Consider the following 16,172-nt stretch of genomic DNA (forward strand, 5'->3'; position numbering starts at 1 on the left):
AATGTTTGTAATGGAATATTAATACCTTTATTTCTTGGTCATTATGATAACGAAGTTTGAAAATGTCGGAAGAAGGGGTCCCCACCTTGAAACATCACCTATCCTTGTCCGGAGATGCTGCTTGACCCTCCTGCTGAGATACTCCAGGACTCTCTTTTTCTGCAAACCATCATCTACAATCCCCTGTGACTCCATACTATGTGCATTACTTTGCTTCCTCTAAATATTTGATCCACTTTCATGTTATAAGAATATAGGAAATATGAGCAGCAGTAATTCATATGGTCCTTTGATCTGATCTTTTACCTCAATGCCTTGATGCACTACTCCCAAGCACCATGATTTCCTTAATGTCTTGAAATCCATCAATCTCTGATTTAAACAAACTTTATGATTGCCAGGACTAAAGGGTCTGAGCTATAGGGAGAGGTTGAGTAGGCTGGGTCTCTACTCCTTGGAGCGCTGGAGGATAAGGGGTGATCCTATAGAGGTGTATAAAATCATGAGAGGAATAGATTGGGTAGATACACAGAGTCTCTTGCCCAGAGTTGGGGGAATCGAGGACCAGAGGACATAGGTTCAAGGTGAAGAGGAAAAGATTTAATAGGAATCTGAGGGGTAATTTTTTTTTTTTTTTTTTTGAAAAGCATATGTACAAATAGAAATAAGAAAAAACACATTTGTTACAAAGTTCTTACATAGCTTCAATTTTTTAATTTTTGAAGAGAGAAAGTAAAAATAAAAATAAAAAACTATAAACTTGGGGGAGAGAGAATAAGAGGGTTAAAAAAAAGGATCTAACAATAAAAATTAACGGGAGTAGATCCGGGAGACAATAACCACAGTTGTACAACCAACCCCTTTTTCACACAAAGGATGGTGGGTGTATGGAACAAGCTGCCAGAGGAGATAGTTGATGCTGGGACTATCCCAACGTTTAAGAAACAGTTAGACAGGTATATGGATATGACAGGTTTGGAGGGATATGGACCAAGCGCAGGCAGGTGGGACTAGTGTAGCAGGGACATATTGGCCAGTGTGGGCAAGTTGGGCCAAAGGGACTGTTTCCACACTGTATCACTCTATGACTCTATGACTTAACGTCCATAGCCTTCTGGATAAAGAATTCAAAGATTCCTCACTACCCTGTCCGTAGTGAAATTCCTCCTGATTTGAGTTCCAAACAGCCCACCCCTTCTGAGACTGTGTCTCCAGGTTCTGGACTCTTTCACTTGTTTGTCAAACCCTGTTAAACAATATTGTAAGGTTCAATGAGATCTGATCTCATGTCAACTCTAAAGAGCACTGACTTAGTATAACCAATCTCTCCTCACATGGCAAACTTGCACATTCCAGAAACCTATCTAGTGAATCTATGTTGCACTTCCTGTAAGACTAGCATATCTGTTATTTTAGATAAGGAAACCAAACCTCCACCATAGGTGCAATCTCACCATGTCATATATAGCTGCAGTAAGACATCTTAACTCCAGCAATCAAACCCTCTGATCAGAACAACCAACATACCACTTGCATCCCAGTCATTCACTGAAATTACTTACTGGTTTTCATTGGCTTGAACAAGGACACCCAGATTATATTAATATTTTCTAGCTTGTATATTCTGTAGTCTGAGAGAAATAATGATTTAAATTGGATTGTAATTTCAAATGATAATTGACTGCTTAGACCAGGCCCAAAGGGGAACGGATTTTGATGGGGGAGCAGACGGTTGATTAGAGAGGTCTAGAGAGGGTAGAAGACCGTCCAGGGGAGTCCAAGAGGAGTGGTACCGTTTGAGATGGGAGAAGGGGTCATCACTGGCTGGTGAGGACTCCTTCCCATAGAAAAAGGCACGGAGGCGGAGGCGACGGAAGAAAATCTCCACGTCGTGGCGGGCCCAGAACCCGGTAGGTGGGGGCTGAAGGGTACAAAGGTGAAGCCTCTGTTGAGTACAGACTGTTCTAAGTTGGAGAGAGTGAGGTTAGAGGGGAAGGTGAAAGCACGACAAGGGTGAGAGTTGGGGTCAAAGAGGGGCAGAGGGCGAGATACTGTGGGGGGATGCTGTTGGATGATGTCCTCTAAGCAGTTAGAAATAAAAATGTCTAGAGAGGGTAGAGCATTGATTTCTCCAATTTCAAGTAACTCCTGCATTCCACCCCCCCCCCCCCGTCCCCCCCCGTCGTCCCCACCCTAATCGTCCTACCAATTCCACTGGCCACATCCTTGTACCCCTCTTGATATCACATCTTCCCCAGGCAACAATGGGCCGTTATGGGCTCCACTCTTCCTGAGGTCATCTGCTGCCGACGTTGATTTATTCTGGCCTTATCTTGTCCCCAGATTATTCCTCCCCCCATCCACCATTTCTCCTTTCAGTCCGAAGAATAGTTCTGACCTGAAACGTCACCTATTCCTTTTCTCTCGAGATGCTGCCTGCCCGCTGAGTTACTCCAGCACTTTGTGTCTAGCAGCAGATTGAGATGGGCCTAGATTCTCTCTGCTTTCTGGACCCAGGACACATAATAAATCCACACAGGATGAAGTGATTTAATAATAGTTTGGCATAACAGCTCTGAAATTGTGGGAAACTTGTTTTGAACATTCTGTGCTGTTCCAGGAACGGTGCGTAACTTTTACTACTGGGAAAGATATGTTTTGTTCAAATTTCCATGGCGGATTATGAACAACATTCTATGCCACGACAAAGCATACATTGTGCTTGCGTGGGTGGAGAAATGCCAGATATCTAAACGCATCTCACTCAATTTTGGGTGAACAATATGGGTTGGAGGCAGTGCATTTCAGTTTGGCGCCACTTCGATTCAATCGACTATACAAGTGTGCTGGCTGCCAAATTACGACACGGAGATTGCAGGCGTTAGCAGATGCACGCACTGCAGGTGTTATTCAGAAAGCTAGTGCAAGTGGCAGCCATTTGTCAAATGCTGAACAAAACTGAATATCGACATGGCAAAACTTGTAATGTGCAAGTCACTGTTCAGGATTTCAATAGCATTGCTAACCTTCCTTCCATGGCAGGCCTTTTGCAAAAAGGAAGTTTTTATTGTGTGTGCTGAATTCCTCAGGGGTTGCAGGAGTCAGTAGATCATAAGGAATAGGGCTAGAATGAGGCCATTCAGCCCATCAAGTCTACTCCACCATTCAATCATGGATGATCATCTCTCCCTCCTAACCCCATTCTCCTGCCTTCTCCCCATAACCCCTGACACCCGTACTAATCAAAAATCTACCTATCTCTGCCTTAAAAATATCCACTGACTTGGCCATCACAGCCTTCTGTGGCAAAGAATTCCACAGATTCACCACCTTCTGACTAAAGAAATTCCTCCTTATCTCCTTCCGAAAAGAACGTCCTTTAATTCTGAGGCTATGACCTCTAGTCATAGACTCTGCCATGGCTGGAAACATCCTCTCCACATCCACTCTATCCAAGCCTTTCACTTGAGTGCTCCTTCTATTTCTATAAAAATATGATGGTCTTCTGTCAGCCTAGAGTCAACCTTCCAAGCTTGCAAGTTCTCATGCTAAACGCACCGAGGCAGCTGGTGGCTAGAAATGTCACCAGCTGAAGGTCTCACCTTCACCTGACATAATCTCCTGACTTACAGATATCTCGTGTGGACTCAGTTCGAGAGCCCCTTGCCAAACAAACATGGTGGAAGTCCATTCCCTGGAAAATTGCCCTGATGAAAGAAAAGAGAGAAAAAAAAAATCAAGAACAATTAGTGATGGCCATTAAATGTTGTTCAATGATGCCCATATTTATAGTAAAGAAGAATAGAATTATGACCAGAGTTGAATCTTACAACCATGACGCTGGGGATCAGATAAGGTAGAGGGATGAGAGGAACTGAAATTATTCTCTATAGATTAAATAAAGTATTCAACATTTTTGTAGGATCCTGATAGGGCCAAATATTGTTTCCATTAACAACAGGACACATCTGACAAAGAAACTCACTGGAAGATGAGAATTCTTTTATCTCGAAGATAGACACAAAAAGCTGGAGTAACTCAGCGGGACAGGCAGCATCCAGGATGGTGGAACAGACTTAACTTTCAAAGGGAAATTGGATAAATGCTTTTAAAAGGAAAATGAATCACAGATGAATAGGGATTGTTTAATCAGAGCCATTTGTGTAGAATTGGCAGGGACACCATGAGTCAAATATCTTCCTTTTATGATATTTAATGCTATGAAAACTGGGAAAATGCATTTTTGTCCTCGCTCATCGCTTTTGGCTTGGAAATCTTCTGCTCACTCTTAATGTGTAAAACCTAATAAAACCTAATGTGTGTTCTTTGTGCTCTCAGCCCCTCTCACTACTATCCTTTAAAACCGTTCATTACCAGTAACAACAGTAATCTCTTTGGACATTGGAAAGAGTTACAAGATATAAATATTTTTCACGAGAGAGTTAGATTTAGCTCTTAGGGCTAAAGGAATCAAGGGATATGGGGAAAAAGCAGGAACGGGGTACTGATTTTGGATGATCAGCCATGATCATATTGAATGGCGGTACTGCCTCGAAGGGCCGAATGACCTCCTCCTGCACCTATTTTCTATGTTTCCATTCAGCAATTATTTTCAAACGAGGGATATTCCTCTGGATTTATTTCTACTTAATGGTACGCGCAATTTCTTTTGTGCTGGTAACACAATTCTAAACTGCAGAGTGGATCTTCTAAAAATACCTTCAGATGAATTTGGCCAACTTTGATAACCGCATTTGCAAGATGTTTCCATCATTGCTTCTATTTGGCCACGTGAGAAGATGAATGGCCCAATTATTTTGTAGTTAGAGGAATTTTTGTCTTTGGCTGAATTACATGTGCAGGCAAACTTGGCAAACCACAGTGGGATTTTGGATGGTTTATATTAACTTTGTCACCATATGACATCTGGCTTACGACTACATTTACTGACAGCTTTTGGGGGGCTTGTTTGTCACCTTGGGTTTAGTAATCACTTCTTACTTAAAATAAAAGTTCGCAAATAGAGCCATTGGTTTTGTTAACACATATTCTAACTAATAAATAGCTCAATGTGAAATGTAGTACTTAATAGTATTTGCATAAGAGACATTTTCATTTGGATTAGCACAGTGGCACAGTGGTGCTGCAGACTCACCACTTTAGCAGCTTGGGGGTGTTCCCAACTTAGAATGCTGCCAATAGGCACTTTGCACATTCTGCCTGTGATGGCCTGGGTTCCCATCAGCCGCACCAGCTTCTCGTTTTCACCCAACAAACAGCTAACAATGGCCTGTTTCCTTTATCATTGTTACTTTTTTGCATATCTTTCATTCATTGTTCTTTATCTCTCTACATCATCGTCTATATCTCTCATTTCCCGGAAGAAGGGTCTCGACCTGAAACGTCACCTATCCATGCTCTCCAGAGATGCTGCCTAACCTGCTGAGTTACTCCAGCACTCTGTGAAACACCACCTATCCATGTTCTCCAGAGACGCAGCCTGACCCACTGAGTTACTCCAGCACTCTGTGGAACGTCACCGATCCATGTTCTCCAGAGATGCTGCCTGACCCGCTGAGTTACTCCAGCACTCTGTGTCTTCTACATGGCAAATATGTTTTGGGAAATCACAATTCAAACGTACAGAAAAAGCAGGCCATTAACTTTTTTTTTACAAACAATTGCATTCCACAATTGTATTATTGATGCAGCAAGGGATAGTTTGACCATGTATCGAATTCAGAAAAAAACAAACTTGTTTTATTAATTTTTGGAATAATTCATGAATTATATTACACTAAAATACATTAATTTTCAGTTGCACTTGTCCAAAAGTGATGGTTTGAGTTGGGTTCTGGCCACTAATCAAAGATTAAAAGATATCCATGTAGCTTAGGTCATGGTACAACTGAATTGCTGTCCCTATACTGGCTCTGTACCCGCTACCCACGGTCAGATAAGATGTAGCCCCTTCCTTCAGTAGCAACATTTCTATGTGTTGGAAGGGCACAGCTCCAAAGAGCAATACAAGCAAAACCCAATTCTTCAGAAGAATCTTGGCATCTCCAGAGGCACCACTGCTCCAAGTAGAAGAGCAGGAACATCTGGAACACATTCTCAGCAATCAAATGGTCAGAAGTTTACTGTAACCCTGAGCATTTACACCCCCTTCAGGTTTTCAGATATTTTACAACCATTTCTCCATTGTACTTTGCCCAATTTTGTTCCCTTTATGGGGCAGTGTCTGCTCAATGCACACAACCCAGATTCTGAAACATAAAATTAAGCTCAGCAAGCTCACTGTCCATAGAGTACCATTCAATCTACGAGAGTATTGGTCACCACACTGGCATTTCCTGACACAATGAGGCAAACCGCATAATTTGGAGTAATTGTCAGTCAGCATTTATGGAAGGGGGGAAACTCAACATTTGGAGCAAGGAATCTGATGTCTGGATTAGATCCCAGCCTGGAAACTTTGATTAAATATATTTTGTGAATGCATTTGAGAAGGCAAGCTGAAAGGTAGAGGGTCTAAATGCAGAACATTGATCAACATTACACTTAAAAGATACAGATTAAGTTGGAGACTCTGCAGTTTGAATAATTTCTGGTGGTACAGTGGTGCAGCTGGTAGAGCCGCTGCCTCATACCACCAGAGAACCGGGTTCGATCCTGACCTCGGGTGCAGTCTGTGCGGATATTGTACGTTCTCCCTGTGACTGTGTGGGTTTCCTCCGGATGCTTTGGAGTGCCACAGTGAACAATAACCTGTCCCACTGTGTCCACCTTTGGTTTAAACCAGCATCTGCAATTCCTTCCAACACATTTTGTCTGCTCCACTGCGAAATCTCCTGAAGATATGTCTACTTTGAAGAAGTTCTCCTCTCTCTGACGAGAGTTCTGCAATATCCTCTCTCGCTGCTCATTGCCTATATCTCATGTTTCCCTTATCCCTAACCAGTCTGAAGAAGGGTCTCAACCCAAAACGTCACCCAATCCTTCTCTCCAGAGATGCTACCTGTCCCGCTGTATCTATCTTTGGTTTAAACCAGCATCTGCAGTTCCTTCCTGCAAATAACCTTCCCGTCACCTGCATCCCTCCAGTTGCCTTCCTGTCACAAGAAGACATGGATTTACATCACAAACCATTCTACTTCGTGCAAACATTTTACATCTGCTACAAATGTACCCCTGTAAAGACTGAATGACGAGGAGACGTAAAAGGAATCGTGTAGAGCCCACAGGGAGTTAAAACCATTTGTCCTTTATGAGGGAGAAAATAGCCTGCATTTGTATATCCACATAACAAAAAGTACTAAAAACTGGTGGGCCATTGCATATAGAAATATTTTAGAAACTAATGGAATGTCAGCTTTTACCTTCAGAGATTCTAATATAAACGATTGGTTGCAGGGAAAGTTATACTTTATTAGACTCTCTGGCTCTGACTCCATTTGGAGTGCTGGATTTTGTTTTTTGGCACTGCAATCAGTGAGGATATATTGGCTTTACTATAATAGGACTGGCTTCAAGTGTTGAAATTAACAAGTGGTTACCAGGGCTTGCTCTGCATTCCCTCAAATAACTACGGTTGAATCGAGGTGTTATGGCGAGTCGTAGGCGATGTGCGTTGAGGTAGACGTTTATTGTAAGATTAACAACCGTGACAACCAACGCACTAAACGTCAGACAACCATAAATCTTACTGTCTCTCTCGGAGTTCTAAACCAGACTGCCTGGTACCTTTACCTGCGCACCACCTCACCTCTTCTACCAATCAGAGGGTTCGATGGTCTGGACCAATCCCTGTGCCCCTACAGTGTTCAAAATAAGAAAGCAAATTCTTGCAAAAACATTCTATCTGTTGGAGAAAACATGAAAGGGGAGATATATAATTATGGTTTGAATTTGGACATAGAGGAGGAAAATGAGAACTATTTTTTTTCATGTTGAGCTAAGTAGAAATCTGAAACTGTTCCAAAAGGCTATGGACACTGGATCAATGAAACATTAAAGACAGTCATGGATTTTGTTCAGCAAAGATACCAACCTGTCTGGAGTAAAAGGAGTAGATTTAGAGATAGCCCATGGTCTAAATGGATGGCAGAATGGGCTTAATGGAATTTGTCTGCTCCCGTTTCTTTTTGTTAATATGCAACTTTCAACTGAGATTATGTTTTTTGGCGCAAAATAATGTCTGGGGAATGTGAGTGCAGTATAAATAAGAAGCTCACATCTTGAATTTTCTGCTTCACTGAACAAGGTGATAAATACTCTGTTTATTCTGTTGCCAGCCCAGTCACATGTTTGCAATTAATAGAATTTACTATGACCTAATAAGTTTAAAGTGGCCAACGTATCTTCTAGGGTGAACAAACTGGAGTTGTCGAGTCAACCTTGGTTCTGGCTAGCGTTCTCTTTGGTTCCAAGGAGCAAACAAATCATTGCGTTCTTGGCAACTAAACAGCGAAGTACGTATCCGGAGCCAAGCTCCTCTTGTTCAGAGTCAAAGTTCTTCAATTAATCTTGAGCTATATGACATCATGCTCCTTATTTGTGGAACCAAAATCATCAGGGGGAAAGTGAAGTCAACACTGAACTGCCCGTGGGGAGGCACCTCAAGGCCTCACGCATCAGACTTTGGCTGGGGCCCCCCCTGGTATTTTGTAAGCCACAGCTTGTGTCTAGTTTTGGTTTCTTGGCATAAATAGGTTTGTTTTTAATTACTGTCACACTTGTGATGACTAGTGATAAAGTTACACTTGTGATGAGTTGTAAACAAAAGCTGACGTGACAAATATGTGGTTCTTGTTTAAAGGGCTCTTAAAGCAAACACAAAGGCTAAGATGTGTAATATATTATTGATTTTATGTGAGTTGTAATTTGGACACAATATTGGCTTGGTCATAGAAGACAGAGTTTCTATTCAGAGGTTCTGTGACGAGTGGTATTCCACAGGGATCTGGGTGAAGACCTTTGATATTTGTAATATCTAATTATATATATATATATTTATTTTTTATATGTGCATGTGTCTTCCCTACAGCCATTAGGCTATTAAACACTACAACTTCAAATAAGCTCTGAACTACATAGACTATTATTGTTATTATTGCACTATTATAGTTTGTTTGATTTTACGTGTACGCATGCGTGTGTATGTGTGTGTGTGTATGTATGTATATATAAAGAACACACACTGAACTTTTTTTCTCATTTATGATATTGTTTACAGTGTACTATGTTTACATATTCTGTTGTGCTGCTGCAAGTAAGAATGTCATTGTTCTATCTGGGACACGACGATAAAACACTTGACTCTTGAGGTGTGTGTCTGAGTATGAATAGTATGAATAAGTTTATTGGCCAAGTTTGCATATACAAGGAATGTGCCTTGGTGCTCCACTCACAAATGACAACACAAACATACAGTTAACAATTAAGAATAAAGCATAAACATATCAAAACAATAAGGATACACCATTATGGTCTAACCACGTGGGTGAAAATAAACCAGAGAAAAAAGAGTCTGCAGACTTTGGTTATTGAGTAGAACTATCACTCGTGGAAAAAAGTTGTTTTTATGTCTGGCTGTGGCTGCTTTGACAGTCCGGAGTCGTCTTCCAAAGGGAAGTGCTTCAAAGAGTTTGTGGCCAGGGTGAGAGGTGTCAGAGATAATCTTGCCCGCTCGCTTCCTGGCCCTTGCAGTGTACAGTTCAACAATGGGGGGAAGGTTGCAGCCAACAACCTTCTCAGCTGTGCGAACGATCCGTTGCAGCCTCCGGATGCCGTGTTTGGTGGCTGAGCCAAACCAGACCATGATGGAGAAGGTGAGGACGGACTCAATGATAGCAGTATAGAATTGGACCATCATTGCCTGTGGCAGATTGTGTTTCCTCAATTGCCGTAGGAAGGACATCCTCTGTTGGGCCTTTTTGACTGTGGAGTCGATGGTGGCCTTCCATTTAAGGTCCCTGGAGATGATGGTTCCAAGGAACTTAAATGACTCCACAGATGTGACTATGGTGTTGTTGATGGTGAGTGGGGGGAGGGGAGGGGAATCTCTTCGATGTGTGCACATCTTTACATGTGTGTGTGTGTGTGTGTGTTTTATCTATATATATATATATATATATATATATATATATATATATATGTGTGTGTGTGTGTGTGTATATATATATATATATATATATATATATAAGATGACATTTATAATTGATTTGGATGAAAATTTAGGTGGCTTGATTAATATGTTTGCAGACGACACAGAAATCAGTAGAATTGTGGAAGGTGAGGAAAGTTGGCGAAGAATACAGCTGGATAGAGCTCTTAAGGATAGCGGAGTCAGGAGGTATGGGGAGAAGGCAGGAACGGGGTACTGATTGAGAATGATCAGCCATGATCACATTGAATGGCGGTGCTGGCTCGAAGGGCCGAATGGCCTCCTCCTGCACCTATTGTCTATTGGCAGAAGGAGTTTAATCTGCACAAATGTGAGGTGATAATGTTTGAGGGCTCAAATCAACAGGACAGTACACAGTAAATGCATTGGAAGCATTGATATACAGTGCAAGAGCATCTTGAAGTGCAGTCCATAGACCCCTGAAAGATCTTTCATATTAGTATAGAACTTTATAGTATAGAACTTTATTGTCATTCGGTACAAGTACCGAACGAAATTACAGCAGTCACAAAACACAACAAAAAAAAGAAAAAAGTACACAGGACACACGACCCCAAGACAAACATCCATCACAGTGAGTCCAAACACCCCCTCACAGTGATGGAAGGCAACAAAACTTCCACTCTCTTCCCCCCACGCCCACGGACAGGCAGCTCGACCCCTAACGAGGCGACCGACACGCACAGCCCCCGCGGCCGAGCCGCACCGGGCACTGAAACGCCCCGTGGCCGAGCCGCGCCGGCGATGTTAAGTCCAGCGGCCGAGCCGCGCCAGGCGATGGAAGGCCCCGCGGCCGAGCCGCACCGGGCGCTGAACCGTTCAAACTTTCAAACATGTTTGAAGATATTATTCACTGAAACAGGCTGGTAAAAATAACACAATCTGAACAAACTGAACAAGAAAATAATACAAAGGGGCAATATTATTGTGGGGTGGAGTTATTCGGGGCTTGAGTGTGCAATTCTAGGAAACACGGTTATGTTTGTAAAGGTGCCAGTTGAAGTTCAATGCAATATTATTAAGCCATACAATACATGATGCTGCATAGTTAATGTTCAACGTTAGCTAAGATTTCCATTATAATTACAACAACTATTCTTCTTTCTGTCACCTCAAAGTGCAGTCAGCTGCGTGTCCACATTGAACACAAGTTGGTAAATATACAAACATCCACAATATTGAGCCAACATTGAAATAGAAAAAAGATATATTCTAGGGTATGATACTCGCATTAGTACAAAAAAGCAAATTATTCTAAAATGTAAGGTGATAAAAAAAATGAGTGTTCATCAAAAGAAATTATTCACAATTGAAATGTTCCACTACTCAAAGTAAAATTTGCACATGGTGATTGCCAATTATGCTGCATCAACATACTTCTCAAGAAGGCTTTATCTTCAATCGCTCACGTATTTTACATTATTTCTTGAAACATGATTGTTAGGTGGATGAATCTGGCAGTTTATGAACAGGCTGAACCAGTACAAAGTAGTCAAAGGACATATTTGGTTAGAATGGTGTATTTTCATGGAACTACCCTTGCTAATCATCACCAAAATCTTGCCAGAAACCCTGTTTATGCACAACTAGCAGATTTCCATCTAAGCTATGCTAATAGAGTGTGAAGAACTATTTAAAAGTTCCTGACTATTCTTCGTAACTTCCTAATAAATATTGAAAAATTAGACTGCTAAACTATTGCTGTTGGTGAACAGGGTAGGAGTTTAATTATAAAGATTTCTCTGAGACCTCTATGTGGAGGAATGCTGTTCTACCCAGCATTGCTCTGGATTTGGACTGGAGCCTGTTTCAGAGATATTCATGGCCTGTTGTATGGGAAAAACAAACTGCTGGAGTGGCTTTTATGCAGGAGCCAAGATGCAATCTAAAACAACAGCTGAATTCTTTTTTAATGTGTATATTAGGTTACAGACCAAATGTTCATTTTGGCTGTATGATTCACGGGGGAAGTGAAAACTGTCTGGTTGATTAAATGTCAACGTTTTTACGTCACCTTATTTTAAGAAATTTAGATGGCACACGGTGGAAGAAAAAATAGCAGTTTACTTCACAACTGACCACAGAAATAAATACATTTTTCATTTATTTCACACTCTGTTTATGACCATAGAAACAAGGAACTGCAGATGCTGGTTAACAAGAAAGGACACAAAGTGCTGGAGTGACTCAGGGGGTCTGGTATAATCTCTGGATAGGTGACGTTTCAGGTCAGTTTAGTTTATTGTCACGTGTACCGAGGTACAGTGAAAAGCGTGCTAACCAGTCAGAAGAAAGACAATACATGATTACAATCGATCCATTCACAGTGTACAGATACATGATAGGGGAATAATATTTAGTGTAAGGTAAAGCCAGCAAAGTCCGATCAAAGATAGTCCAAGGGTCATCAAAGAGGTAGATAGTAGTTCAGCACTGCTCTTTAGTTGTGGTAGGATGATTCAGTTGCCTGATAACAGCTGGGAAAAAACTGTCCCTGAATCTGATGGTGTGCGTTTTCACACTTCTATACCTTTTGCCCGATGGGAGAGGGGAGAAGAGGGAGTGGCCAGGGTGCGACTCATCCTCGATTATGCTGCTGGTCTTGCCGAGGCAGAGTGAAGTATAAATGGAGTCAATAGAAGGTCAGGACCCTTCTTCATTCTGGCAGTTTTGGGTTGGGACCCTTCTTCAGACTGGCCGTTTCAGGTTAGGATCTTTCTCCAGATTGTTGGCTGTTTAGCATGACCTGCTGAGTTACACCAGTGCTTTGTGTCTGTTTTTAACCATGCTGTGTGGAAACATGTTGCTATGTTTAACTGCAACAGTCATGATACTAAAATATCTGTACATCAAAAAGTATTTCATTAATTTGAAGTGTTCTGGAACATTGCGATGAAGTATGGTATTATTGGAATCTTTTAATATAGAGTATCAATAGCACACTATGAATTACTTCTTGCACTGTCACTGTTTTTCTAATAGTGTTTCTAATTGTCTTTGCCTTGTTTAATGTATTTATAATTTATGTTTTTGTGTGCTGTGATGTTGCAGCAAGCAAGATGTTTATTGTTCCTGTACCTCGCAGTACTTGTGCATAGGACAATAAAGTCGACTTGACTTGCACTGTTCACTGTAAATCATGTATTGAATACAGCTGTAAACAAGGATTGTAATTTGCTTTACATCAGATCAACTGCATTGGGGTTCGGAGCTCCAAATCCACACCGCCAACTTTGAAGAAGTGTTGACCAGTGATGAAGTTGCCTACAAATGGCTGTGCAATCTGCGCAGAGTCGGATTTGTGCAACTGAAACATGCTCCCTTGGAGAAAGGACAAGTGGCTAAATTGGGAAAGAGGATCGGCTACGTGAGACTGACCTTCTACGGGTAGGTGACAAATACAGCACCAAACCTTGTGACATGTAACAACTAAACGCATTTATTTGTCTGCTGATCATTTCCCGTGGCTGTAACACACACCAAGTGTGGTTCCTAACCCTGAAACCTGTGCACAGAAAATATTATAATTTAGAGACACAGCATGGAAAGAGACCGTCTGCCCACCGAGTTCACGACGACCATCTCCTCACAGACAGCACCCAAGGTCGGGATCGAACCGGGATCTCTCGTGCTATTTGGCTGTTTTTTCTGTTTTCCAGCAGTGTACCAGTACACATTTAGAAGACCTTTAATCCTAATTTGTCCTGGACTCCTATCAGTTGGTCCTTTGGACGGCAGTTTGTACGGCACAAAGGTAGACAGTAAGCAGTCAAACCAAGCAAACAGAAATTCTGTGTATGTCTCAGTAGTGTGGATTTGAAATTGATTATTCTTGGATTCATCATTGACTGCCACACGGTTGACCAAAAATTCCACTAAAAGGGAGTTTATTTTACTTTTCATAAGAAGATAAGTTTCGACATACAGTTCCTTGAATGTGCCAATCAATAAGATCGCGGCTGATCAGATCTTGGCCACAACACTTTACTATCAGTTCCACAAAACTTTGACTCCCACTTAGTTAAAGAAATCTTTAGAGTTGAATATATTCCGCCTCCTGAGCTTTCAGAAGCACCAAAGATTGAAGACTCTAAATTTGGAAAATTCACCTTATTGCAAGAAGATTTATTTGAGGGAATCACACCCTGCAAGTACTGATTTGGGCATTTCTCTATTGCTTGTCTGCCCAATTTAGCATCAGCTTACTACTGCACAGAGAGGAATTATCCAAATCATAGCCATCATCCACATCCCTATTTGACTCTTCTTTGTCCCTACCTTTAAGATGAGATGGGCAAAGTTTAAAGGAGACGTGTGGTGCACGTTTTTTGCTCAGAGGGGTGAGAGCCTGGAACGGGCTGCTGGGGACGGAGGTGGAGGGAGATGTGAGGGTGGCATTTGAAAGTATTGTGAATACTTTTCAGAAGGCAGTAGAGGCCAATTCACTGGATGTTTTCGAGAGAGTTAGATTTAACTCTTAAGGCTAAAGGAATCAAGGGATATGGGGAGAAAGCAGGAACGGGGTACTGATTTTAGATGATCAGCTGGCTCAAAGGGCCGAATGGCCTCCTCCTGCACCTATTTTTCTATGTTTCCTTGAGTTACTCCAGCATTTTGTGTCTATCTTTAATTTAAACCAGCATCTGCATTTCCTTCAGAATTGCATCTCCATAGGATTTTAGACATAATCTTTGTGTCGTGGTTAACCATTAATATAACATGGATTTGAAGGAGTGCAACAATAAATCGTCATTGCCCTTATTGAGCAAGTATCAGAAAAGGCTCTGTCCAAGGTTAATAGCTACAGTATTCCAGCAGAAGCCTTACATAAATGTGGAGAATAGATTACATGGTTAACAACAATCCATGCCCACAATATAAATCTACTGGGAATAATTTTTTAGAATGATTTCATTTCACACTTCATAAGCTTACAAACAATTTCAAAACTATTTTTTTCCAGAATTTTGGAAGGAAATTGTTCCCTTCTGGCTTCCGAAGGCAGTATCACCTGCGGTATAAAAATCATGTTTTTTTGCCGTGCAGTCTGTTTGACTGAGGAATAATGTGTAAATCGCATCGAGGGCCCCATCACCATGCAGATTTCTTTTGGCAGCAGTGAATCATAGCTTGTTATTGGTAAATCATGTAAAGGCATTTAATTTTAGTGAGTCTTTAACTTTTTGTATTTCGAGGGTCACATTTTTGAAAACAAATATCGCAGTAAAGAAATCAATATGTTTGGGACATGTATGAACAGGGCTAACATTTGCTTAAGGCAAAGACCAAGGAGGAACAGCAAATTAAAGTGAAAGAAAAAACATTTACATTTATCTACCTTCTTTCGCCCTCTTCATAAAACAACCCAAAGCACCCAACAGATAACGAGATACATTTGAAGTGAAGTCATAGTTATAAAGTGGGATTTGTTGCATTTTATCAACAATTGGTATCGAAACCACCATCACTTAACTATGCAAAAGACCCCCGTGCATTCCTACATGTCTAGTGCAGCACAGTGGCACAGCTGGTGGACCTGCTGCCACACAGCGCCAGAGATCCAGATTCGATCCTAACCTTGGGTGCTGTCTGTGAGGAGTTTGCACTTTCTCCCTGTGACTGTGGGTTTCCTCTGGGTGCTCCGATTTCCTTCCAGATTTCAAATTTGTGCAGCTTTGTAGGTTAATTGGCCTCCGTAAACTGTCCCTAATGTGAAGAAAGTGGGATAACGTAGAACTAGTGTCAATGGGTGATCGATGGTCAGTATACACTCGGTGGGCAGAAAGGCCTGTCTCCATGCTGTATCTCGAGACTAAACTAAACAAAACTGATCTCAATTTTGACAGACATAAGGAACTGCAGATGTTGGTTTACAAAACAAAGATACAAATTGCTGGAGTAACTCAGTGAGTCAGGCAGCATGTTCTGGAGAACATGAATTGGTCATTTTTTTCGAGTCTAAGGAAAGATCCCGTCCTGAAAC

General features: G+C 41.4%; 1 protein-coding gene across 2 annotated transcripts in view; it reads left to right on the forward strand.

Moving 5' to 3' along the window:
* Positions 1-16,172, forward strand: part of bbox1 (butyrobetaine (gamma), 2-oxoglutarate dioxygenase (gamma-butyrobetaine hydroxylase) 1) — a 75,648-nt gene that overhangs the window by 36,972 nt on the left and 22,504 nt on the right. For both annotated transcript variants that reach the window (XM_078415479.1, XM_078415480.1), the window contains one exon: positions 13,378-13,576. In XM_078415479.1, coding sequence (XP_078271605.1) covers positions 13,378-13,576 — 199 coding nt within the window. The remainder of the gene's footprint in view (positions 1-13,377; positions 13,577-16,172) is intronic.

Source organism: Rhinoraja longicauda, chromosome 18 (assembly GCF_053455715.1).
Source record: "Rhinoraja longicauda isolate Sanriku21f chromosome 18, sRhiLon1.1, whole genome shotgun sequence".
Classification (NCBI taxonomy): Eukaryota; Metazoa; Chordata; class Chondrichthyes; order Rajiformes; family Arhynchobatidae; genus Rhinoraja; species Rhinoraja longicauda.